This window comes from Pristiophorus japonicus, chromosome 6 (assembly GCF_044704955.1).
Source record: "Pristiophorus japonicus isolate sPriJap1 chromosome 6, sPriJap1.hap1, whole genome shotgun sequence".
In the NCBI taxonomy this organism is placed as follows: Eukaryota; Metazoa; Chordata; class Chondrichthyes; family Pristiophoridae; genus Pristiophorus; species Pristiophorus japonicus.
The window spans coordinates 226307106-226335026 of NC_091982.1; the positions used below are offsets into that span (position 1 = coordinate 226307106).

General features: G+C 48.5%; 1 protein-coding gene across 1 annotated transcript in view; it reads right to left on the bottom strand.

Moving 5' to 3' along the window:
• The window catches only part of LOC139265983 (sodium/hydrogen exchanger 9-like), a 571812-nt gene that overhangs the window by 82272 nt on the left and 461619 nt on the right, over nt 1-27921 (bottom strand). The window contains exon 14 of the mRNA XM_070883664.1: nt 23086-23168. Coding sequence (XP_070739765.1) covers nt 23086-23168 — 83 coding nt within the window. The remainder of the gene's footprint in view (nt 1-23085; nt 23169-27921) is intronic.

Sequence of the window (27921 nt, forward strand, 5' to 3'; positions counted from 1 at the left end):
GTTCTTGACGGATGAGAGCGCGGACTTCGAAGAACCTGCATTGCCACGCTCCAGAACCCATTCCACCCCAAGGCCATCGACTGGTCTTTCAGTCATTCCCGCCTCCACTCTGGAGGTGCCAGCCCCAAGCACCTCTCCTCAGGGCACCCCATTTGTCCCCAGGACGGCGCCGACCCCATGGAGGTCTCGTGGACATGGCAGGTCTGTTCCACGAGCGCGACATGACAGCGGAGAGATGGTACAGTTGTCCAGGAGGACTGTAGACATTGGTGACCAGCTCATCGAAGCTTTGGGGGGCACATCCCGACACCTGACCACGATGACCGAGTACATTCCGTGCATGGCGGAGTCCCTGGATGCGATAGCCAGGAACACTGCTGCCACAGCCCTTCCAGTAGTCCCAGAGCATGGCACTCCACCCCTAGATCCCGCACCACCACTGCGAAAGACACATGAGAGCAAGGACCAAGATCCTGCTTCTGCATCAGAGAAAGTTGCCCCCTCAGCAGCCCCCTGCTCCCGTACCTGTCCAACCAATGCATCTGCCTTCATCTCCCCCCAATGAGGCACCGCCTGAGGAGCTCCTCGGCCAGGCGCGGTGGAGCGAGGAGGGGTAGGGGTGGAGGTGGGGAGGAGAGGGGGGAAGGAAAGTGAGGTGCATGTGCGCAGGTGATGGCTGTGTTACCTCTCCATCTAGGTGTATGCAATATTTTGCAATGTATGGGGGCTGGGTACCATGCTCCTGCTTTGCCTTTGTATTGTGTGTTGCTGGACATGTTGAACATGTGATTTATGTCAATGGTGGAAAAAGTGGGATGTGGGCAGGGGTTGGGTGTTATTGCCTGTGATACTTATGATTTCAGACCAATGTTGGTATTAAACTTTTGTTATTGAACATAATCTTGTTGCGCATTGTCTCAGATAGCTGGACTGTTACACACTGGTGATTCCTTACCATGAAAGGGTTAAATACAACTTATCAATCAACATAAACTTTAACTGGCACCAAGTTAATGGGCATCATTGATGTCTGAGCTGCACACACACAGCAGTGTGTCAGCGTTGTCACTCACATCAGCGCTCTTTCAGTCAAATCTTTCTGATATCAGCTCCTCACGTAAGAGTGGGATTTAACAAATGCCAGCCACACCGCTGACATCCATTCCCGGTTAGTTCCACTTTTTGTGGGCGGTTTTTTGAGCGGGCAATATTCTGGGCGATATGTGTGCGAGGTGGTGAAATTGACGATGACCGATCTCCATGGCCGCTAGTTTGGGTAAATATGCTCTTTACAACAAAAAAACAGTCGCCGGACAGTATTATTGAATCTCGGCGTTAATTCCGTGAGGAAAGTAACGCTGGGTGATATTATGGGTGTTGAATTCACTCATTCTGCTGATTCCGCCCCAAAAAAGTGGGCGGGCGGTGATATTTTTTCTCGGCGTTAAGCCCGTTGGGAAAATAATACCCGGTGATAAGTCTCCTAAAAAAGCCCGTCAGTTTCCATTTTGTGCCAGAATGGGCACTATCTGGGTGTTATACGTCATTTCAGCGGTAAAATGGGCGTCAAGTGGTAATTAAGCATACAAATAAAGTGGAGGTTCTAGCCCTTAGTCACTTATCATCCACTGCATTAGCAATCCATCTACCCTATATCTGTAGAATTAATTTAGAGAAAGTATCGGCCCGAGCTCATGAAGTTATACACAGTTGGTTAGGACATACAAGCACGACTTACCAGACCACAAGCCATGCAATTAACTCAAACACCATTAGTACCTCCACAGGACTTCCTGAGCTTTTTGCAGCTTTTGTTGTTCATAATCGATGACCTTGTCTCGATTTTTGACTGTTGTACTTGCTGCTGCTTGGTGTGAACCTAATCGCAGCATTTAGCACAGGATGTGGACTGCACAACAGGATGAACTGAGGTAGCTGCAATAATACTGCAGTCTGACAGCATTTTATCAGCTGGGAAGTGTACTACAATATAAGCACTGCAATATTATGGTTGTGTCTCTGCACCTTGTTACAAACTCACATGAGGCATGGATATATCAGACACGGTCAAATCTGTGACCTTCACTTTATTCCCAGGACTAAAGAGTGCTGATCCTGGGTGGGACCTCCCCTTTTATACCTGGAAGCCCAGGTGAGGAGCTCACTCCCTATGGTCAGGGTGTGCATTACAAGGGTACAGGTACAGTATGCATGAGTTACAGTTACATACTTATAGTCATTGCAAGATGGTGAAATATATGACATCACTTCCCCCCTTAAGTCTTTTAGTTTCAGAGGTTAAGTCTATCGGGTGGCCAGCACTCTCTCGTGAAGCGCCGCAGTTGTGGCTCTGGTGGCTGAGCCTCAGCACGTGTCTCTGTCACTTGAGGTGATTCCGGCCTTTCCGGGCTAGCCGCAGGGACTGTGCATGCTGAGGGCTGTCTTTGTTGCTCGTGCGCTGGCAGTGGTGGGTGCTATCTCATCATGCTCTTCTTCCGGTTCCTCCGTGTCTTCACTGAACCTTGTCTTTACTTGGTCCAAGTGTTTGCGGCATATCTGCCCATTGTTTAGTCGGACCACCATGATCCTGTTTCCTTCTTTGCCAATTATGGTGCCCTCAAGCCATTTGGGTCCCAAAGCATGGTTAAGAACAAATACCGGGTCATCTATTTCTATACACCTCCCCCTTGAGCCTCGATCATGGAGCTCGGTTTGGGACTGGCGCTTACCCTCAACAATGTCTGCCAGGGCTGGGTGAATAAGGGACAGCTGCGTCTTGAGCGTGCGTTTCATGAGGAGTTCCACTGGCGGGACTCCCGTGAGCGAGTGCGGCCGGGACCTGTAGGCCAGCAGGAGGCGCGATAGGCGGTACTGAAGGGAGGGTCCTTGAATGCGTAGCATGCCCTGCTTTATGACTTGGATCGCCCGTTCCGCCTGACCATTGGAGGCCGGCTTGAACGGCGCTGTCCTGACATGCTTGATCCCACTACCCGACATAAACTTCTGGAATTTATGGTTGGTAAAACACGGGCCATTATCGCTGACCAGGATGTCCGGCAAGCCGTGGGTAGCGAAAACTGTACGCAGACTCTCCACAGTGATGGATGTTGTGCACGAGTTCAATATGATGCACTCGATCCACTTCGAGTATGCATCGACAATGATCACGAACATTTTTCCCATGAACGGGCCTGCATAGTCCACGTGAATATGTGACCATGGCCTGGTGGGCCAGGACCACGGGCTGAGTGGGGCCTCCCTGGGGGCACTGCCCAGCTGGGCACACGTCGTGCACCTGCGAACCCAGTGTTCCAGATCTGAGTCAATCCCTGGCCACCACACGCGTGACCGGGCAATGGCCTTCATTAACACGATGCCAGGGTGCTCGCTGTGGAGTTCCCTGATGAACGCTTCCCTTCCTTTCTGGGGCATGACTACCCGGCTGCCCCATAACAGGCAGTCGGCTTGGACGAAGAGTTCATCCATCCGGCTCTGAAATGGCCTGACTTCCTCGGGGCACGCCCTGTGTGCAGGTGTCCAGTCCCCAGTCAGGACACATTTCTTTATCATGGATAGGAGGGGATCCCTGTTGGTCCAGAGTTTGATCTGGCGGGCTGTGATGGGGGAGCCCGCAGTGACAAAAGCCTCAACGGCCATGACCATCTCGGTGCTCTGCTCCGACGCCCCCTCGGTGGTGGCCAGTGGGAGCCTACTGAGCGCGTCAGCGCAATTTTCGGTGCCGAGCCGGTGCCGTATGGTGTAGTCATACGCAGCCAGCGTGAGAGCCCATCTCTGTATGCAAGCTGATGCATTAGTGCTGACAGCCTTGCTGTTGGACAACAGGGATGTTAACGGCTTGTGGTCCGTCTCTAGCTCGAACCGTCTACCGAAAAGATACTGATGCATCTTTTTCACACCGTACACATACGTGAGTGCCTCCTTCTCGAACATGCTGTATCCACGCTCTGCCTGGGAAGCGACCTGGAGGCGTAAGCCACCGGTTGGAGTTGGCCATCATGGTTACCCTGCTGCAACACACACCCAACCCCGTAGGATGATGCATCGCATGTTAAAACCAGTTTTTTACAGGGGTCATACAAAGTCAACAGTTTGTTGGAACACAGCAGGTTCCTTGCCTTATTGAAAGTCCGTTCTTGACAATCCCCCCAAGACCATTCACAACCTTTATGGAGGAGCATGTGTAACGGCTCCAACATTGTGCTTAAGTTCGGCAGGAAGTTCCCAAAATAGTTCAAGAGTCCCAGTAATGATTGCAACTCCGACGTGTTGCCGGGCCTGGGTGCCTGGCGAATCGCCTCAGTTTTTGATTCAGTGGGCCGGATCCCGTCTGCGGCAACCCTCCTGCCCAGGAACTCGACCTCTGGGGCCAAAAACACGCACTTGGCCTTTTTTAGCCGCAGGCCTACCCGTTCCAATCAGCGTAGCACCTCCTCCAGGTTGCGGAGGTGTTCCTCAGTGTTTCGACCCATTATAAGGATGTCGTCTTGGAACACGATCGTTCCTTGGATGGACTTGAGCAATCTTTCCATGTTTCGCTAAAAGATAGCCGCTGTCGAACGAATGCCAAATGGGCACCTATTGTAAATAAATAATCCTTTTTGTGTCGTGATGGTAGTCAGAAACTTAGATTCTTCAGCCAGTTCCTGAGTCATGTAGGCCGAAGTGAGGTCCAGCTTCGTGAACAGTTTACCACCTGCCAGTGCGGCAAAAAGGTCCTCCGCTCTTAGGAGCGGGTATTGGTCTTGCAGCGACACTCGGTTGATGGTGGCTTTGCAGTCGCCACAAATCCTGACCGAGCCATCTGCTTTGAGGACGGGAACAATGGGACTTGCCCAGTCGCTGAATTCAATGGCCGAAATTATGCCCTCTCTGAGCAGCCTGTCCAGTTCACTTTCAATTTTTTCACGGCACCGCTCTGGCTTTGTGGTGCACTGGTCTGGCATCTGGGGTGATGTGTATCATTACTTTGGTGCCCTTGAACGTTCCGACACCGGGTTGAAAGAGTGCTTAGAAACAGCCAAAAGGGCCATCAAAGAGGAATGCCTGGGAATAGTCCTTTAGTTAACAGCAATCTCAGCTCATGTTGGAGATGTGGGAGCAGACACACTGCAAAAATCTGCAGGTTCCAACTTTACACCCGTAGGATTTGTAATGTCAAGGGACACCTGGCCAGGATGTGCAAAAAGGCAGTAGCGAGGCTAGTCTGAGAGACAGACGAACCAGACGAGGGGTCTGAAATGCAGGATGAGGCCTGGGAAACTACCATGGAGGCTGAAGTTCAGAGAGTTCATGTGGCCGATGTCCACAGCTCATACACCAAAACGCCACCCATGATGATGAAAGTCTTACTGAATGGCATTCCAGTGCACATGGAGCTGGATACCGGAGCTAGCCAGTCCCTCATGAGCGCCCAACAATTTGAGAGACTATGGCCACACAGAGCTAGCAAGCCCAAATTGGAACGCATTGAGACGCAGCTACGTACGTACACCAAAGAGATCATCCCAGTGCTGGGCAGTGCAAACTTGGTGGTAACGCATAATGGATCACAGAACCGGCTGCCACTCTGGATTGTTCCGTGAAATGGCCCCGCGCTCTTGGGGAGGAGTTGGCTAGCTGAGATGAATTGGAAATGGGGGGATGTGTATGCCATTTCATCCATGGAGCGAAGTTCATGCTCGCAGGTATTGCAAAAATTCGAGACACAACATCTGGCGACGAGAAACAGGAATCACTGAACCACAAGGATGGCCACCGGCAGCACAGAGGAACGTTACTGTGTGGGTGAGGACTGGGACGACTTTGTGGAAAGACTCCAGCGGAGCTTTATCACAAAAGACTGGCTGGAAGAGGCAGCGGCTGACAAGCGGAGGGCACATCTACTGACCAGCTGTGGTCCACAGACGTATGTGCTAATGAAAGACCTGCTCGCACCCCAAAAACCAGCGGACAAGTCCTTCGAAGAGCTCAGCCAGCTGATCAGTGAGCACCTCAAGCCGGCAAGTAGCGGACACATAGCCCGGCACCGGTTCTACTCTCACCGGCGTCGGGAGGGTCAAAACATCTCGGACTTCGTGGCGGAACTGCGGCGTTTGGCCAGTCTCTAAGTTCTCCGATGCCTGCAGCGGGGAGATGTTAAGGGACTTTTTCATCGAGGGCATTAATCATGCCGGCATTTTCAGGAAGCTCATAAAGACTATGGATTTGACTTTAGAAGGGGCGGCATTGATAGCTCAGACCTTTATGGAAGGGGAAGAGGAGACCAAGCTAATCTACGCACATAGCCCTGGTTTTAAAGTTGCGTTGAACCAGGGAATCAATGTTATAAAAATGACACAGAACCCCACAGGCAGGCAAGGGCAAGTCGACACCGTCCAGGCAGGCAGGCAAGGGCAATTCGACACCACCCAGGTAGCAACAAGCTCCTGGCAACAGGGACAATGGAAAGGGGATCGGCAATTCACACCGTCACGAGGAACAATACAGCCTGTGATGGGACAATTAACATCCCCCATCAGAGTGCTGATCCTGGGTGGGACCTCCCCTTTTATACCTGGAAGCCCAGGTGAGGAGCTCACTCCCTGTGGGTCAGGGTGTGCATTACAAGGGTACAGGTACAGTATGCATGAGTTACAGTTACATACTTATAGTCATTGCAAGATGGTGAAATACATGACATATATGATCCTATTTACTGCACCAACTGAACACATAATGGGCTCCATTTTCCCCAGTGATTTGCGCCATTTTTTTGGAGCAGGCTGCTTTTTTTGGCCTAAGTTAAAAACCCAGAGTTTCCCCAATTAATTTGCACCAGCGTAACTCAGTAAGTTACCATTTTTTTTTAGGTAAGTTTTTTTTCAGCAAAAGTGGGCATAACCTGTCACCCGCGCCAATTCAGGCCATTTAGGGAAGTTTGGCCAGCTGAGAGTTACTCCAGTTCTGCTTAGGCCAAAGAGTTAAAAAAATCGGCGCAGGTAAGGGAATCGGCCCGGGTAATGAAATCGGCCCGAGTAAGTGCAGCAGATGCCGGGACAGCAGCAGCAGGAAAGGTAAGAGAGATGGGTAGAGAGAGGTGGGAGGTGGGGTGGGGAGGAGGGTGCGGTGGGGTGGAAGAGAGAGATGGAGGGGGGGGAATAGGGGGTGGGGGCAAGTCTTTCGGGCTTGGTTAGGTGCGAGGACTGGTAGGGAGGGGACCACTCGGCTGGGTCTAGGGGCGGGGGAGTGGACCGGCAAGCCCTTCGGTCAGGGCTAGGGCCGGGGAGAGCGGGATCAGCTTTAATAATTGAAGGTAAGTTGCTGCAATATATTTTGAAGTGTTTTTAAGTTGATGCAATGTGTTTTAATGTGTTGGGAATTGGCTGTATGCTTCACTTTGCAGCCTCAGCTCGCATTGTGTCCCTGGTTACCATGGCAACCCGATCTTTTTGGCGCAGATCAAGGCTCCACCCCCAAAACTAAAGGTCGGGTTAGGCTGCACCAAAATGAAGAAATGCAACGGGGAAACTTAGAAATTTTTTTTGCCATAGTTGGGCCCCAAAAAAACGGGCGTAACTCTTCAAGTACGCCAAAAAAAAGCCTTGGGGAAAATTGAGCTCAATATGGGCTGTACACTAAATTTAAAATGCTGGAAACACTCAGCAGGTCAGGCAGCTTCTGTGGAGAGAGAAACAGAGTTAAGGTTTCAGGTCTGTGACCCTTTGTCAGAACTGGCAGAAGCAAGCCTTATGAAATGCAATGGTGGCCCAATATATTAACTCATCCAGGTAATAATAATGGGCCATAATTTCTTCTGCTCACTGAGTAAAAAATTACAGTAAGTCAGTAGAAGGCTCCAGCAGACTACTGTACCATGTTTAACATTGATTGATGGATTTCTAGCCCTCCAAACAATAGCTAAGAGTGAGTAAAATCTGTGCTTTGCTTATTAAGACCGAGTTCATAGAATCATAGGCCCCGAACTTGGTGGCTTTACCGCTCAGTGCTGCCGGCTGCCGGCAAGTTTTTTGGGTGGTCTCCCCTCGGTGTCATTTTCCACTGGACCTCCCGCCGGCGGGCGCGGAGGACCGCTGGGAACTGCCCGCTGACGGCCAATAGCGCGCAAGGCACGTAAGTGACCTCCTGCCCGCCGAGCTGCCAGATTGGTGCGGGCGGGTGCGGCAGGAATTGGTGGCAGCAGGGGGAAGGGCCGCTGCGCGACGGCAGGTCTAACCCCGGACACCTGCAAAAAAAGGTGAGTGAACTTCTTTTATTTGTATTTACAGTGATTCCGGTGGATGGGGTCCCCTGAAGGTTTACCAGTGGGGTTTTTTTTTTGTGTAAATTTTTATTTTTATGTGTTCCCCCCTCCCTGGGCCTGACTCAATCCTCAGCGGCACTTTGGCGAGGATCGTATTTGCCGCCGAGATTGGGAGCTCCTGCCCGCTGCCGCCCACATTCACGGTGTAAGTTGTTTTTTTGCCGCCGAGCGGTTTTTGCAGATCTTGTTGAGGAATCTCCCATCCAAAGTACCACCAGGTCTCTCGCCGTTCCTTTGGACAGGCCTTAGCTTTGACCAAGTTTGGGCCCTTAGAAACTTACAGCACAGAAGGAGCCATTCGGCCCATCATGCCTGTGATGGCTCTTTGAAAGAGCATCGTGGTCTTTATTACAAGAGGATTTGAGTATAAGAGTAAAGATATCTTACTGCAATTATATAGGGCCCTGGTGAGGCCACACCTGGAGTATTGTGTACAGTTTTGGCCACCTTACCTAAGGAAGGATTTACTTGCCATAGAGGGAGTGCAACGAAGGTTCACCTGGGATGGGGCATTGTCCTATGAGGAGAGATTGAGTAGACCAGGCTGATATTATTTAGAGTTTAGAAGAATGAGAGGTGATCTCATTGAAACATACACAATTCTTACAGGACTTGACAGAGTAGATGCAGGGAGGATGTTTCCCCTGGCTGGGGAGTCCAGAACCAGGAGTCACAGTCTTAGGATAAGGGGTCGGCCATTTAGGACTGAGATAAGGAGAAATTTCAGCCCCCAAAGGGTGGTGAATCTTTGGAATTCTCTACCCCAGAGGGCTGTGGAGGCTCAGTCATTGAGTATATTCATGACAGAGATCAATAGATTTTTGGATACGAAGGGAACCAAAGGATATGGGGATAGTGCAGGAAAGTGGAGTTGAGGTAGAAGATCAGCCATGATCTCATTGAATGGCGGAGCGGGCTTGAGGGACTGAATGGCCAACTCCTGTTCCTATTTCCTATCTCCAGCCGTGCTTAGTCCCACACCCCCCCACCTTTTGTCCGTAACCCTCTAAGTTCCTCATTCTCAAGCACCTGTCCAACTCCAGTTTGAAATTATTTATAGAATCCGTTTCCACCACCTTTTCAGGTCGAGCGTTCCCATTCTCGACAACTCTGAGTGAAAAACATTCTCCTCATCTCCCCTCCAGATCTTTTGCCAATGATTTGGAAAGTATGAGCTTTTTTAAGCTGACATGCGGACGATGTGGCCCGTCCAGCGGAGCTGATCAAGTGTGGTCAGTGCATCGATGCTGGGGATGTTGGCCTGGTCGAGGACGCTAATGTTTGTGCGTCTGTTCTGCCAGGGAATTTGTAGGATCTTGCTGAGGCATCGTTGGTGGTATTTCTCCAGCGACTTGAGGTGTCTACTGTACATGGTCCATGACTTTGAGCCATACAGGAGGGTGGGTATTACTACAGCCCTGTAGATCATGAGCTTGGTGGTAAATTTGAGGGCCTGGTCTTCAAACACTTTTTACCTTAGATGGCCGAAGGCTGTGCTGGCGCAATGGAGGCGATGTTGAATCTCCGCATCAGCATTTGATAAAAGACTCCAGAAGTATGGGAAATGGTCCATGTTGTCCAGGGCCGCGCCATGGATCTTGATGACTGGGTGGGGGGGGGAGTGCTGTATGGCGAGGACAGGCTGGTAATAACAGTACCACTACATTACTGTTCCATTTCTCTGCATCATACTCATATCCTCTCACCCTGTGCATCAACCGCATCCCAAGTATCTGCTATCTATCAGTGACAGTAACAAAGAAGTATGTATTAAGGAGCATCTTGAAGGAGGAAAGAGAGGTAGAGAGGTGGAGAGGTTTAGGGAGGGAGTTCCAGAGCTTGGGACTTAGGCCACTGATGGTTGATTGATTATAATCAGAGATGCTCAACAGTGCAAAATTAGTGGAGGGTTGTGGGGCTGGAGGAGATTACAGTGATAGGGAGGGCGAGGCCATGGAGGGATTTGAAAATAAGAATGAGAATTTTGAAATCGAGGTGTTGATTAACCAGGAGCCAATGTAGGTCAGCGAGCACAGGGGGTGATGGGTGAGTGGGACTGGGTGCGAGTTAGGACATGGGGCAACGAGCACAGGGCTGATGGGTGAGCGGGACTTGGTGCGAGTTAGGACACGGGCAGCTGAGTTTTTGGATCGCCTCTAGTTTATGTAGGGTAGAATGTGGGAGGCCAGCATTTGATCCCCTGTTTGTTGGCTGTTGAGTGTGAGGTGGATCTGCACGAGATGCTCATAGAACTTCATGAGATGCTCACAAGGAGGGTTTTCTCTTGTGTCACTCCATGGTACCATCCTCATAGGTTCAGCAACACTGTAAGAAGGTGCAGCCAAGTTTTAGGCCACAGCTGACAGTTACTGTCCCTGCACGTTGCAGCCCTACTCTGCATGGTGGCCACAGGTGTCCTGACAGCAGCTGGCACAGACCAGGACCCCAAACCATTTGAGATCGGCCTGGTGGGCGTGTATAAGGTATTGGCAGATAATTGTGATGTGGTTGATGCACAGCGTGGTAGGATATGAGTATGATACAGGGAAATTAAATGCTAATATAGTAGTTGGAGGGGTGAGACGTGGAGATAGCTATTGAGGGAGCAAAGGGTGAGATGAGGTGCTGCAGAGATATACGAGGTGAGGCAGTAGTTCAATCACAGCTGATGTCAGCCGATGGATGCATGTGGTAGCAATAATGGGAATGGGTAGGAATGGCAATGCCAGCTGTTGGATTTCCAAGAAATGACAGCAAAACAGAAATGTGGCAAAACAGGATAGAGCACAGGAAAAAGAGACGAGAGAAGTGATCAAGGATAGCAAGGAGGGAACATGACGAAACACGGGGGTAAACAGATATTGGAAATGGTTAAGAGGCAATGTCAACAATGTACAACCTAAAACCTGCCTCGGACCCTGGCAGCAACCTTCCTTCGCTGTCCACTCCAAATCCAGCCGTCTGATACAACTGGGGAGGTGTAACACACACACTGTGAGCAAAGGATCAGGTTAAGGCAATGGGTTGAGTCCAAACAAGAGAGAGAGAGCAGCGGTGATAAGGAATACCACACTGGGGTAGGAAGTGTGACATGGAAAACAAGACTGAAGGGAAGGGGGCAAAACAGCAGATTGCGGGGTAAGGGGAACAAGATTGGATGGCAGCCACACTGTGGTGCATGGGACCACAACTGAAATATACCACAACCTGACCACGCCCTGTTGCTTTTTTTCCCCACAACTCAACATCCACCCTGCCCAGATCCACCACACCAGCCACATACCACCCACAGCGTCAAAGGACAACACAGAGACAAGAGCGAGAGAGATAGGTCACACACACACACACAAAGCCAGAGAAAGGTCTACCTGTACACAAACGGTGAAAGATACAGTGGGAGCGGGAGATTAAAGAAGCATTGACAGAAATATGACAGGCAAAATGTATATTATTTGGGGCCAAGGAAAAGAAGAGAGATCATGGAGACAGAAAAATCTAAATGGGAGCAGGAAAAGAGAAACCTTAATTTTAAAAAAATTTGTAAAAATGGAAAAGATTGTCCCAGAAGTGTCGTCCTTCAGATGAGACGTTAAACCGAGACCCCGTCTGCACTCTCAGGTTAATGTTCAAGATCCTACGACATTATTTGAAGAGCAGGGAGTTCTTCCCAGTGTCCTGGCCAATATTTATCTCTCAATCAATGGCACTAAAACATGTTGGGCTGGAAATTCGGTACCGCCCGCTTTGAGGTAGTGATGGCACCAGGGCGCTTCCTTCAGCGCTGGGCGGTGTGTGCCGCCGCAAAGTGCGATATTCAGTTGTATCGCCCTGAGTGGAGAGTGGAATGCTAAGAGAAATGTTCCATGCTCCTCTTCGGGCGCTAATGGAGCGATAGCGCAGGAGGCTCGCTCAAATTTCTAGCATCTTAGCGCCAGAAGCTGAAAAATCCTTGTGAAAAATTCAATAAACTTCACCCACACTTCCCCACTACCACATGAAAAAAAGGGTGAAGTGCCGTAACCTGCAGGGTTACGGACCCAGAGCTGGTCATTTGGATTAGACTGGATGACCTTTTTGTTGGATGGCGCAGATATAATGGTAAGTACTGCAAGGAATAAAATACAGCCAGGATGATTTCCTGGACTAGTTTTGATCGCCTGGATGGGTCGGAGAGGAATTTTCCCAGATTTTTTTCTCCCTAAATTGGTCTGGGTTTTTTTTCTGGTTTTTGCCTCTCCCTGAGATCACATGGCTCCGGTTGGGGTGGAGTGTCGAATGTTTCAGTACGAGGGGTGTCGCTGTTGTGTGAGGCGGACTGGTTGGGCTGGATGCTCCTTGCCTTTCCGTCATTGTTCATAGGTTTTGATGTAACCTTTAGGGCTGCTGATCAAGGTCCGTGCGGCTCTTTGTCAGCCGGCGCGGACATGATGGGCTGAAATGGCCTCCTTCTGCGCTGTAAATTTCTATGTTACTATATTTCTAAATAGAGGTTGAAAACCTGAAATTTCATCACTTGCCTTGCACTCCGGACCGTAAAACCCCGGGATCGTCGCTGTACTGACTGCTTTCCCCGGCCGGTGTCAGCCCCAGGCACTACTGCAGGCGGTAAAGTGAATTTTCGAAACACGGGACTACGGAGGCGTTGCACACTTGGTGACGTCACCGAGTGGGCGGTGTTAGTGAGCGCAGTACTATGTGTCAGCGGCACCGCTAAACCGTCACTGAAAGTCGTGGCAGGAGCTGACAGCACAGCGTGGCGCTCAGGCGATAGGTGTTTAGCGTCCCTCTCTGGCGTTAATGGTGGCGCCAAACAACCAAATGTCTCGGCCTATCTGATCCATGTCTCATTGTTGTTTGTGGGAGCTTGCTGTGCAAAAATTGGCTGCCGCGTTTCCTACATTACTACATTTACCACACTTCAAAAGTACTTCATTGGTTGTAAAGCCCTTTGGGAGGCGCTACGTAAATGCACGTTCTTCTTTCACTTACTTTGTTCACAGGCTTAATTTCTCAAATGGTTTTCTGCTGGGCCTCTCGAGTTCCACCCAACATAAACTGTAACTTGCCCCAAATGCTGTCACCTGAATCCGATCATGAGTCCTGCTTGGGTTTCGCTCCTCCGCTCACCAGCCTCAACTGGCTCCTCACACCCCAACCCATTGAATTCAAAATCCACAATCCCCTCCATGGTCTTACTCTGATCACTGCGACCTCCTCCCACTCTATGTCTGCCCTCCTCTCAGATTCTGCTCACCTGTGCACTGCCTTCCCTCCAGCTTCAGCTATTTTGGCCCAACATGCTAGAACTCTCTCTCTATCCTTTCTCCCCAACTTGAAAAGCAAGTTCCAAACCTTTCTGTTTGACCATGCTTTCCGTCATCGATCCTAACTCGTCTCCTAATGCAGCTCAGTGTCGGTTTTTCCCTTTGTTAGGGACCTTGGGATATTTACTAGTTTAAAGGCTCTCTATAAATGCAAACCCAATTTGTGACTTAAAAAGATTTTGTGATTTTGAGGAATTCTACTAATGTTACTATTCAGTATTGGAAATTTGAGGAGTCAGTCTGGAATGAGCTCCAAGAGTACCAATGTAAGAGATTTTGAAAGTTGAGGAGGCACTGGATACTTAAAGGATCATCAAAAATACACAGAGAAAGCATTCAGATTTCAAATAAAGCTTCACCCATCTTAGAACACCAAATAATTATTCGAATTCTTTGCGATCTCAAACACAGCATCAATGCTAAAGTAAATCCCATGCACTCGGAAAGGCATTCACTCCGTGTCCTTTACAAACTGCTGATCTGCTCATCAAAAGGTTTTTACACAGGATATACGGCACAGAAACAGGCCATTCAGCCCAACCAGTCCGTGCCGGCGTTTATGCTCCACTCGAGCCTCCTCCCGTCTTTCCTCATCTAAATCTATCAGCATGACCCTCTATTCCCTTCTCCCTCATTTGCTTGTCTAGCCTCCCCTTAAATGCAATACTATTTGCTTCAACCACTCCCTGTTGTTGTGTATGAATAAAGAGTCTGACCAGATACTGTGAGCTCAAAGTAAAGTGTGACCTTAGTCTTTTATTACAGATCTCTAGAGTGCCTCTCCATCCTGTGAGGCCTCCTTAAATACCTGTGCTCCCAAGGGATTGTGGGATCCCTTGGGATGAGCCCTCTGATGGTTAAGCAAGGTATTTACAGGTTTACATATATAACACCTGTGATAGCGAGTTCCACATTCTTACCACTCTCTGGGTAAAGAAGTTTCTTCTGAATTCCCTATTGGATTTCTTGGTGACTATCTTATATTGATATCCTCCAGTTATGCTCTTCCCTACAAGTGGAAACATTCTCTCTGTATTCACTTTATCAAAATCTTTCATCATTTTAAAGACCTCTATTAGGTTTACAGGGCTTTTACCAAATTTGTTCAAAGAAACTTCAAATTCCAAGCAGCTTTCATGATATAAGAAGCTTTCTGACAACAGCTCTAATTAAAACATACCGACTCGCTCCTTGTGCTGGACATTCTGTAAATTATGCACATGCCTCATGGATCATGGAGCCTGAAGTGTATCTGCCTCTGCCCGTCACAGAAGAACACAATTAAATCTGTGGGAGCAAATGGTTATTTTACTGCTCAGACCAGAGGTAATTCCTTCTGGTGAGAAATAAAAACAACCGTTAACAGTGTTCTGGAATTAATGTAAAGGTTGACTAAAATCCTATGGATCATTTTCCACCACTGAATCGTAATGGACTTGGATAGACCTAAACATAATGTGTAAAGTTTGTTTAGTAAATGTTATTGACTTCAGAATAGTGTGTATTTACGTTGGATGAGATGGAGCTGTCGCATACCTCCCAAGCCCGCGACCTCTATCTAGAAGAACAAGGGCAGCAGCCACATGGGAACACCACCACCTCCAAGTCACACATCATCCTGACCTGAAAATATATCGGCCGTTCCTTTATCATCGCTGGGTAAAAATCCTGGAAATCCCTCCCCAACAGCACTGGGAGCACCTTCACCTCACGGACTGCAACGGTTCAGGAAGGCGGCTCACCACCACCTTCTTAAGGGCAATTAAGGACGGGCAATAAATGGCGGCCTTGCCAGTGAATCCCACATCTCGTGAATGAATAAAACAACCCTTGTTGTGGTGCTGAGGCAATCTGGTGAGGAGAAACTGCTTCACTGGCTGCAGGAGCGATAACCAGAGGACACAGATTTAAAATAATTGGTAAAAGAACCAGAGGGGGAAGATGAGAATTTTTTTTTATGCAGTGAGTTGTTATGATCAGGAATGCGCTGCCTGAAAGGGTGGTGGAAGCAGATTCAATCGTAACTATCAAAAGAGAATTAGAAATATACTGGAAAAGGAACAAAATTGCAGGCCCGTGAGGAGAGAGCAGGAGAGTGGGGCAAATTGTTCAGCACAGGGACAGTGGGCTGAATGGCCTCTTTCTGCGCTGTATATATGATTCAATTAGGGCAAAAACTACTCTGTAATGTGGAAAACAACGAGTTATGTGAGCGATTGTGTGTGTGTGTGTGTGTGTGTGTGTGTGTGTGTGTGTGTGTAAGAGTGAAAACAGAGAAAGTATATTGAAGCAGAATGGGAATACAATGAAGAGAGACAGAATGGAGTATGTGCAAGAGAGAAAGGGGAGTGTGTATGAGGGGGAAATGAGTGTAGGGAAAGTGTAGTGGTAGAGACAAAGAGCATGGATTCAGTGTGGACAGTGAGTGCAGAGAGAACGATATGAGCCGTGGACTATTAAAATGAAATCAGATGGATTTTAATGGCTTTTTCTTATGTCCTTCTGTTTCTCTGGTCTGCTTAATTGGGTCTTATTGTCATGAGTGATGAAAAAGAGTACCATACTTTAGTCTGATGACCACTACGGGCTTGTGCCTATTACATTTGCATAACTATTTTTTAATAGTGGTAGTTTAATGATAAAGACTAATGATAAAGGTTCATTTTTTGAGACTCTACATCACAAATGTTAGTCCTCAGTCTCCACTTGGAAATCATGAAGTGTCCATCAAGAACAAAGTATGACGGCCTACAAGTTCAGTACTGTCTATTTTTGGGTGTCTTACCCGCAGAGCGCTAACAAATGTGGAGGTGGGAGGAGTGTCGGACTTTGCTCCTCGGACCTCATCATCGTGTCGATGGTGTGCAGTAGGAGCCCGTGCAGGTTGAAGCTCCAATTTCCAGTTAAGTGATTGTGTTGTACAGCATGAGTCTGGAGAAGGAAGTGAAGTGGACCTCGGAGTGAGTGATCAGAGTGTCGGGGGTCGAGTAAGAAGATCGGTGGGGGCTTGCTGTATTATTGGGGGTGAGTGATGTTGGGAAGGACTAGGATGTGGGGCCGGGATTGGAACAGAATCTGGGGGGGGGGGGCCTACCTGCTGTAGTGTTGGAGGGAGGGGGGGGTGGTGCTTGGAGGTCGGGGCCAGGAGTGCGGCCGGAAGCAGCGGTAATAATGGTAAGTACTTAACTTTTCGTAATTCTGTGCTGTTTTGCGTTTGTTTTCTCAAAGGCAATCAGCGCTGGCTGCCTCAAACGGAAACCAAATTTGCAAGAAGGAGCAGAGGCAGGTGTTAGTCCCCTTATTTGAATTTGTTAATGGCCTAACACCTGCTTCAAACGTTGGTAAACAATGCCTCTTGTTTGCCCCTTACCAAAATGGCACCAGAATTGTGCGCACACGCCATTTTGGACTCAAAACGGCACCAGTGGCACCAGAAAATCAGACGTTATGGAGCTGAATTTCTCGGCCAACATCACGCTTTACTGAAATTCCGGTGCCAACTCTGTTTATATGTGTAGTCATTGAAACACTGGCGAGAAATTGGTCCTTGTTGCGTCCATTTTCCGGCAGTGCCCAAGGGCACCTGAAAGATGACCCCATATTGGGGCAGCCGATTGTTCAGGCGTCTGCCTAAAACAGGTGTGAGGTGCCTTACATATGTAAATGAGGGGGTCTAATACCGGTTTGTGGAACCCTCTGATAAACTAGGCAGTGCTGAGCGCAGCAGGCAACGGAACTGCTCCACTGTGGAATCTACCGTGGGTCCGCCGAGGAATATACTATGGACCCACTGTGGAATCTACTATGGATCCACTGCAGAATCCACTGTGGAATCTGTCATGTATCTCAAACTACTGTATATAACTGTATCTTAACCATGCTATACATGACTGTAACTAGAGATGACCTGTAACCACAAGCATACTTTACCACCAGGGGTGCACTTGCAGGAGACACTGCATACCTGTCCCACACAGGTATATAAAGGCAGGTCTCAGGCAAGTGTGGCACTCGAGAGCTGTGAAATAAAGGTGCAGGTCCAGAGTGACCTTGACTTCGGCATGTGCCTCGTGTAAGTCTGTACTGCAGGGTCAGGACTTTACAGTGGCGATGAGTTACGGGATCATAGAATCCATAGAATGGCTACCAAGGGCTCAGATGAGAAATACAATGCTGGAGACAATTGGGAGGACTTTATAGAAAGGCTTCAGCAAAGCTTTGTGACCAAAGACTGGCTGGGCGATGATAAGGCAGACAAGAGAAGAGCCCATCTCTTGACCAGCTGTGGCTCGAAAACATACGCTTTAATGAAAGACCTGCTGACACCTGAGAAACCAGCAAGCAAGTCATTTGAGGAGTTGAGCACACTGGTGAGAGACCACCTGAAGCCAGCGAGCAGCCTACACATGGCCAGACACAGGTTCTACAACTACAGATGCTGTGTGGGCCAGAGCATACCCGACTTTGTGGCGGAACTTCGGAGGCTGGCTAGTTTATGAGTTCTCCGATGAACTAAGGAGAGAAGTACTGAGAGACTTTTTTATTGAAGGAATAGGCCACGCAGGCATATTCCGAAAGCTTATAGAGACCAAGAACTTGACCCTAGAGGCAGCAGCACTGGTTGCACAGACATTCTTGGCAGGAGAAGAAGAAACGAGGTTGATCTATACTGAGGGTACGACAACTAACGAAACATCAGAACAAGGGGTTCACAGCGTGGAACGAGCCGCTACCCCCACACACAGACAAAGGCAGGAGAGCAGGCCTTCAACAGCAGGCAGTGTCATCAGAAGCCTTCAAAGGGGCTAAAGTTAAAGTCTACATCACATTGGATGCCAGACCGGTCCATCACAAGGCTAGAGCTGTGCCTTATGTGATAAGGGAAAAGATTGAACACGAACTGGACCGGCTTCTGCGGGAAGGCATTATCTCACCCGTGGAATTTAGCGACTGGGCAAGTCCCATCGTCCCCGTCATGAAGCCTGATGGATCCGTACGAATCTGTGGGGATTACAAGTCTACCATAAACAGAGCCTCCCTACAGGACCAATATCCGCTGCCCAGAGCGGAGGACCTATTTGCCACATTGGCTGGAGGAAAACTTTTCTCGAAACTAGATCTCACATCTGCGTATATGATGCAAGAACTGACCGAAGAGTCTAAGCTACTCACCACCATCAACACACATCGAGGCTTTTTTGTGTACAATCGATGCCCATTCGGCATCAGGTCGGCAGCTGCTATATTCCAGCGCAACATGGAAAGTCTGCTCAAGTCCATCCCGGGGACGGTTGTGTTTCAAGATGACATACTCATCACGGGCAGGGACACAGACTCTCATCTCCGCAATCTTGAGGAAGTGCTAAGTTGATTGGATCGGGTAGGCCTAAGAGTTAAGAAATCCAAGTGTCTGTTTCTCGCGCCTGAGGTTGAATTTTTGGGCAGAAGGATTGCAGCTGATGGAATCCACCCAACAGAATCCAAAGCCGAAGCAATTCGCCTGGCACCCAGGCCCCAGAATGTCTCGGAACTGCGCGCCTTTCTCGGGCTACTCAATTACTTTGGGAACTTTATGCAGAACTTGAGCACGCTGCTGGAGCCTCTCCACGTGCTACTCAGAAAGGGGTGCGATTCGTTTTGGGGGAACGCCCAGGAACGCGCCTTCAATAAGGCACGCAACCTTCTATGTTCCAACAGTGTTTTAGCCTTTTTTGACGCAGGTAAAAAGCTAGTTCTTACATGTGATGCATCAGTGTACGGGGTCGGGTGCGTTTTACAGCATGTCAATGATGCGGGTAAATTACAACCCATTGCTATGCCTCCAGGTCACTTTCGCGGGCGGAGCGCGGGTACGGTATGGTAGAGAAAGAGCCTCTCGCGTGCGCATACGGTGTCAAAAAGAATCACCAATACCTTTTCGGGGCCAAGTTCGCGTTAGAAACCGACCACAAACCCCTCATATCATTGTTATTCAAGTGCAAGGCAATAAACACCAACGCCTCGGCACTCATGCTGGCATCTTACGACTGCACGATAAGGCACAGACCAGACACAGACAACTGTGCTGACGCACTTAGCAGGCTACCCCTGGCGACCACGGAAGGGTTGGACGAACAGGACTGTGAGATGGTCATGGCAATCAATGCCTTTGAATCCACAGGTTCGCCCATGACGGCTCACCAAATCAGAGCCTGGACGACCAGCGACCCCACATTATCCTTAGTCAAAAGATGTGTTTTAACTGTTGACTGGGCAGAGGCCCGCGATGCCTGCCCCGAGGAGATCAAACCTTTCCATAGGCGCATGTATGAACTCTCACTACAGGCAGACTGCCTGATGTGGGGTAGCCGAGTAGTTATGCCCTTTCGAGGCAGAGAGGCGTTTGTCCGGGAGCTCCACCGCGAGCACCCGGGGATCGTCCTTATGAAGGCCATAGCCAGATCTCGTGTCTGGTGGCCTGGCATTGATGCGGACTTGGAGCTCTGCGTCCGTCGGTGCACCATTTGTGCCCAACTCAGTAATGCCCCCAGGAGGCTCCCCTAAGCCGCTGGCGCTGGCCCACCAAACCGTGGTCGCGGGCGCATGTAGACTATGCGGGCCCATTCATGGGCAAAGTGTTCCTCGTAGTCGTCGATGCAATTTCAAAGTGGATCGAGTGCACCATTTTAAACTCGAGCACCACCTCCACCACTGTGGAGAGCCTTAGAACCATGTTTGCAACGCACGGAATTCCTGACATATTGGTCAGTGATAATGGTCCGTGCTTCACCAGTGCAGAATTTCAAGATTTTATAGTTGACCACGGCATAAATCACGTTAAGACGGCACCGTTCAAGCCGGCCTCCAATGGCCAGGCAGAGCGAGCAGTGCAAATCGTTAAACAAGGCATGCTAAAAATCCAAGGTCCCACGCTGCAGAGCTGCCTGTCGCGACTGCTGCTGGCATACAGATCTCGTCCGCATTCATTGACTGGGGCTCCCCCTGCGCAACTATTGATGAAACGGACCTTAAAGACTAGGCTCTCATTAATCCTCCCAGACATGCATGAAATTATTGAGGCAAAGCGCCGGAAGCTAACTGAGTACCATGACCGAAATTGGAGGGGGAGGTGGAATGAGATAGGGGACAAAGTGTTTGTGCTAAACTATAGCAGGGGTCCCAAATGGCTTACAGGGACAGTAACAGGCAAGGAAGGAAACAGGCTACTGGTTGTACAAATGGACAATGGCCAAACCTGCCGGAGGCATATAGACCAAGTAAAAAGTAGATTCACCAACAACACTGCAGAACCAGAGGCAGACTACAATGTGGAACTCACACCACACCTGGTGGACAGACAGTGGGAACAACCTGAGGAAAGGGCAGTCTCAACAGACAACCCAGGCGAGATACCAACAATCATACTGAACGAAACAGACAGCCCAAGCGAGATACCAGCAATCACACCGAAAGAAAAACATGCACCAAGGCAAACAACTGAACCACAACTAAGATGCTCCATGCGAGAGCATAGACCACCTGAGAGACTGAATCTATAAAGACAATAAGACCTTGGGGGAGGGTGATGTCATGTATCTCACACTACTGTATATAACTGTATCTTAGCATGCAAGACATGACTGTAACTAGATATGACCTGTAACCACAAGCATACTTTACCACCAGGGGTGCACTTGCAGGAGACACTGGATACCTGTTCCACACAGGTATATAAAGGCAGGTCTCAGGCAAGGGTGGCACTCGAGAGCTGTGAAATAAAGATGCAGGTCCAGAGTGACCTTGACTTCAGCATGTGCCTCGTGTAAGTCTGTACTGCAGGGACAGGACTTTGCAGAATCTACTGTAGATCCGCTGTAGCTGCCAATAAATAAATGAGCAAATTTAAATAAATTGATGTGGAGCTGGAGTGCTCTTTCTGCCTCTCCCAGACTCCCAAGGCCCCCCATCAGCCTCTCTCCCGTTGCCCCCGCCAACCCACCTCCACAGCAAGGCAAGCGGCCCCAAAACCATCCTCTTGAAATGCCAACCAGCAACATTTCACATTTCATATGTTCTTACATTCCAATGACAATTAGTGTTGCCTGAGCCCAGTCAGTCTGTCACTGTTTGCTGATCAAAATTATTGCTTTAAAAAAAAAAGCAGTATGTGGTACTTCCTGTTAAATTTGCCACAGATTAAACAGAACTCGCAATGAGCAAATAAAAACATAAAAACAATTCATTCACAGGGTGTGGGCGTCGCAGACAAGGTCAGCATTTATTGGCCATCTCTAATTGCCCTCGAGAAGGTGGAGGAGAGGCTGGGCCATTTCAGGGGGCAGTTAATGGTCAACCACATCGCTGTGTGTCTGGAGTCACATATAGGCCAGACCGGGTAAGGGTGGCAGATTTCCTTCCCTGAAGGACATTAGTGAACCCGATGGATTTTTACATTACTGATATTAGCTTTTTATTACAGATTTATTTGATTATTTGAATTTAAATTCCGCAGCTGCCATGGGTGGAATTTGAACTTTTATCTCCGGATCATCAGTCCAGGTCTCTTGATTACTGGTCCAGTAACATAACCACTGTGCTGCCATATTCCATTGCCATACTTGTGCACATGCCCAGGCATTTATGCACATGTACGAATAGTTAAAGTTGGCTGGAGTCCCATGGGCCCTGTACCCTCACTGGGGGAGGCAGATCGGTAATGGGATTTAGGATCTCTGAATTTGTGAGCCTTGTGCACTATTGAAAGGCCAGAGAGGTCGAAATTAATCAAAGGCAAGTTCCGCCCATTTACCGTCGAAAAGACCGCTAATATCCTGACGGTACTTTGGTCAAAAATTTTTTTTAAAACATCCAGTGGGAAAAATGGGCGTTGCACGTAGATTCTCGGTGGTCCTGGTCAAATTAAGTCTGAGGCTAGAGTCAGCCCAGGGAGGGAGGAAAACATGAAAAATATTTTTTCAAAAAATAAAAAATTGGAAAACATTCACAGGAGCCATTCAAAGCTGCAAACGAATTTAAAAAAAACGTTCACTGACCTTTTGTTGCAGGGTTTCATACCCACCGTCCATCGAAAAGCTGCTCTGACTGGGCAGTTTTTGCAGAAGTACGGAGCGCCGCTCCCACCAAACTCTGGTGGGAGCAGCTTTCCCAGTGTAGCACGCCGGCAGTCCGCTCCCCAGCGGTATTTCAAAACCGCCGGTGTAAGGCCCTGATGAAACTCCCAAAACAAGGAAATACTGGCAGGAAGGTCATCAATTTCCAGCCCTCTAGAGAGTTTATAATTTGAGTGTGTGTGTGTGTGTGTGTGTGTGTATTTATTGGTTATCTAGTGTACTGTGAAGCTTCCTGTTCCATGTATTATCCTATATATGTGGTGCAATGTAAAACATCAGCGAAATGTATAGCAACCTGATCCATGACTTACAGTTCACCAAAAAAAGATACTTGTGATCGAAGTTGTACCATATCCGGAAGAGCCATGCACTTTCGGCCTTAGTGCTGTTAACACCCTGCCCACCGTCAGTACTCTGGGAAAAAAATAAACATGCTTGTTTAAGAATGAGTTATTTCCACACCAGTGGAAGAAGACATTTTCTCACACAGAAGGAATGGAGAAGCTGGATCATATGACCGAACAGTCTAGCGATGAATAAGCTTTCTCATTAGTATGCAAATTGCAACATCCAGAGCTGCACTGTATTTTCAGCTATGGAATCAGAGGAAATCAGCAGATGTTACAAAGTGAGAAAAAAATAAACCATTACATGCTAAAGAGAGAGTATCCTATTATTTTTGACAAGAATATAAAGTGTCTGTGGCACAAAAAGATTTCAGAGTCCACGGCCCCGATTTTAAAGAGTTGGGGAGTGGGGCCAGGGGGCCAGGGGGAAGGTGCTGGGACAGGTGCAGTGCACATGAATCCCAAATCTGAGGGATGTGGAATACATTTCAAACAATTTCCCTGGAGTCCTGCCTCTGCCCGGCCAGACCCATTACATGGCCAGTGGGCGAGAGCAGGAATCGAGGCTAGATCTGGGTGGGAACAATGTGGCCTCAGGCAGGTAAGTGGATTCAGCCTGATCTTAACCCCTCCTGCACACAATTCTCGCGGGTCGAGAGGGGTTAAAACTGACTTCTGTGTATTTTTGTGTTTTTATTTGTTCCCAGCATTTATTGCCCATCCTTAATTGCCCTTGACAAGGTGGTGGTGGGGCATCTTCTTGAACCTCTGCAGTCTGTGTGGTGAATATTATGTCTGTGATGTACCTATGAATGACTCCACGAGGCAATGGGTTGTACTCAAACTGTAGTGACCTTGGTCCTTTATTCGTAACTCCAGAGTCAGGCAGCCACATGGTGGCTCCCCTTTTATATAGCCCCTGCCACCAGGGCAGGAAACCTCAGTCTCCACCAGTTGCACCCTCTAGTGGTGCCAGCATGTATAATATACACAGTGTAAACCTTATTGAGAGTACATCAGGTAAACAAGTCTCCATCTTATGCAACTATACAGTGACTACACAGAGAGTATATCTATAGTCTGCATCTATAACAGTGAAGGTGCTCCCATGGTGCTGTGAGGGAGGGAGTTCCAGGATCTTAATCCACCGACTATGAAGGAACGATGAAATGTTTCCAAGTCAGGATGGTATGTGACTTGGAGAGGAACTTGCAGGTGGTGTAGTGTGGAAAATGCTTCATAGATTAAATCTGCACACATTCAAAGAAACCTCCTGTGGGGTTATTTGGGTTGAGTCTGGGAGAACCTGGGGGATGCAGTAGAACTTGAGGATAATGGAGAATTTGAGAGATGCTTGGTGAGAAAGCACAGAGGAAAGTTACATTGCTATTTTCAGTTCTGCCAAATGGTCATTGCCCTGAAACATTAATTCCGGACCGGGGTCAAGCAGGGCTGTGTCATCGCGCCAACCCTCTTCTCGATCTTTCTCGCTGAATGCTCCACCTCACACTCAACAAGCTCCCCGCTGGGGTGGAACTAAACTATAGAACCAGTGGGAACCTGTTCAGCCTTCGTCATCTCCAGGCCAGATCCAAGACCGTCCCAACCTCTGGCGTTGAGCTACAGTACGTGGACGACGCCTGCGTCTGCGCACATTCAGAGACTGAGCTCCAAGTTATAGTCAGCATCTTCACTGAGGCATACAAAAGCATGGGCCTTACACTAAACATCCGTAAGACAAAGGTCCTCCGCCAACCTGACCCCACCACACAGCACTGCCCGCCAGTCATCAAGATCCACGGCGCGACCCTGGACAACGTGGATCACTTTCCATATCCCGGGAGCCTATTATCAGCAAGGATAGACATCGGCGACGAGTTTCAACACTGCCTCCAGTGCGCCAGCGCAGCCTTCGGCCACCTGAGGAAGTGAGTGTTTGAAGATCAGGCCTTCAAACCTGGCACAAAGCTTATGCTCTACAGGGCTGTAGTGATACCCGCCCTCCTGTCGGGCTCAGAGACGTAGACCATGCACAGTAGACATCTCAAATCGCTGGGAGGACAGACGCACCAACGTCAGTGCTCTCGATCAGGCCAACATCCCCAATAGCGAAGCACTGACCACACTTCACCAGCTCCATTGGGCTGGCCACATTGTTCGCATACCTGACACAAGGTTCCCAAAGCAAGCGCTCTACTCGGAACTCCTACACTGCAAGTGAGCCCCAGGTGGGCAGCGGAAATGCTTAAGGACACCCTCAAAGCCTCCTTGATAAAGTGCAACATCCCCACTGACACCTGGGAATCCCTGGCCAAAGACCGCCCTAAATAGAGGAAGTGCATCCGGGAGGGTGCTGAGCACCTCAAGTCTCGTCGCCGAGAGCATGCAGAAAACAAGCGCAGGCAGTGGAAGGAGCGTGCGGCAAACCTGTCCCACCCACCCCTTCCCTCAACCACTGTCTGTCCCACCTGTGACAGAGACTGTAATTCCTGTATTGGACTGTTCAATCACCTGAGAACTCAGTTTTAGAGTGGAAGCAAGTCTTCCTCGATTTCGAGGGACTACCTATGATGATGATAACTCTGCTTCTCTCTCCACAGATGCTGCCTGACCGGCTGTGTATTTCCAGCATTATCTGTTTTTATTTCAGATGTCCAGAATCTGCAGCATTTTGCTTTTATTAAAGAAGGTGGTGTGTTGTGTAACGGAGAGAACTTCAGGGGGACTGGCAGGATTGAAAGGAGCTGGGGTTAGATGGGGTGTGGGAGTGAGTTGCACGGTTGTGGCACAATGCAATGAAATTATGATGGCATTCCATTCACTAAAAGTAAAATGAGATGGTGTGAAAAATTGTAGATGTCAATTGTCCAATAGAAGCACACAAATGAAGACAGAGCTTTAGTACTTTCTAACTGGTGGGAGATGAAAAACCATGGAGGAGAAAAGGAATTTGGGTGTCCAGGTGCACAAGCTAGGCTCAGAGGTACAAAAAATAAACAAAGATGCTAATGGAATGATGGCTGTTATCTCAAGAGGCTTAGAATACAAGGGATGGAAGTTATACTTTAGTTACAGAGAGCCTTGACAACCCCATCTGGAGTATGACATTCAGTAATGGCCACCACCCCTCAGGAAAATATATATTGGCCTTAGACAGAATAGTGCAGATTGACCAAAATAATACCTGGCCTTAATGAGTTAAATTAGGACGACAGATTGCATAAACTTCGGTTTTATTCCCCCAAAAAAACCAACGTGCACAATCTTAAAATTAGAACTAGCCCATTCCGGAGTGACATCACAAGAACATAAGAAATCGGAGCAGGTGTCGGCCATTTGGCCCCTCGAGCCTGCTCCGCCATTCAGTAAGATCATGGCTGATCTGATCATGGGCTCAGCTCCACTTCCCTGCCCGCTCCCCATAACCCTTTATTCCATTATCGCTCAAAGATCTGTCGATCTCCGCCTTAAATTTATTCAATGATCCAGCCTTCACAGCTCTCTGGGGCAGAGAATTCCACAGATTTACAACCCTCAGAGAAGAAATTCCTCCTCATCTCAGTTTTAAATGGACGGCCCCTTATTCTGAGACTATGTCCCCTATGAGTGGAAATATCCTCCCTGCATCCAACTTGTCAAGTCCTCTCATTCTTCTGAACTCCAATGAGTATAGGCCCAACCTACTCAGCCTATCTTCATAAATCAACCCCCTCATCTCCAGAATCAACCTAATGAACCTTCTCGGAACAGCCTTCAATGCAAGTATATCCTTCCTTAAATACGGAGACCAAAACTGCACGCAGTACTCCAGGTGTGGCCTCACCAATACCCTGTACAGTTGTAGCAGGACTTCTCTGTTTTTATACTCTATCCCCCTCGCAATAAAGGCCAACATTCCATTTGCCTTCCTGATTACTTGCTGTACCTGCATACTAACTTTTTGTGTTTCATGCACAAGAACTCTCAAATCCCTCTGTACTGAAGCACTTTGCAATTTTTCTCTATTTAAATAATCATTTGCTTTTCTATTTTTTCTGCCAAAATGGATAACCTCACATTTTCCCACATTATACTCCATCTGCCAAATGTTTGCCCACTCACTTAGCCTGTCTATATCCTTTTGCAGATTTTTTATGGCCTCCTCACAATTTGCTTTCCCACCCATCTTTGTAACATCAGCAAACTTGGCTACATTACACTCGGTCCCTTCATCCAAGTCATTGATATAGATTGTAAATAATTGAGGCCCCAGCACCTATCCCTGTGGCACCCCACCAGTTACTGTTGGCCAACCGGAAAATGACCCGTTTATCCCGACTCTCTGTCCGTTAGCTAATCCTCTATCCATGCTAATATATTACCCCCAACCCGTGAACTTTTATCTTGTGCACTAGCCTTTTATGTGGCACCTTATCGAATGCCTTCTGGAAATCCACATACACCACATCCACTGGTTCCCCCTTATCCACCCTGCTCGTTACACCCTTGGAGAACTCCAGCAAATTTATCAAACATGATTTCCCTTTCATAAAACCATGCTGACTCTGCTTGATTGAATTATGCTTTTCCAACTGTCCTGCTACTGCTTCCTTAATAATGGACTCCAGTATTTTCCCAATGACAGATGTTGGGCTAACCTGTCTATGGTTTCCTGCTTTCTGTCTGCCTCCTTTTTTAAACAGGAGCGTTACATTTGCGGTTTTCCAATCCGCTGGGACCTCCCCAGAATCCAGGGAATTTTGGTAGATTACAACCAATGCATCCACTATCTCTGCAGCCACTTCTTTTAGGACCCTAGGATGCAAGTCCCTTGCCCGCCT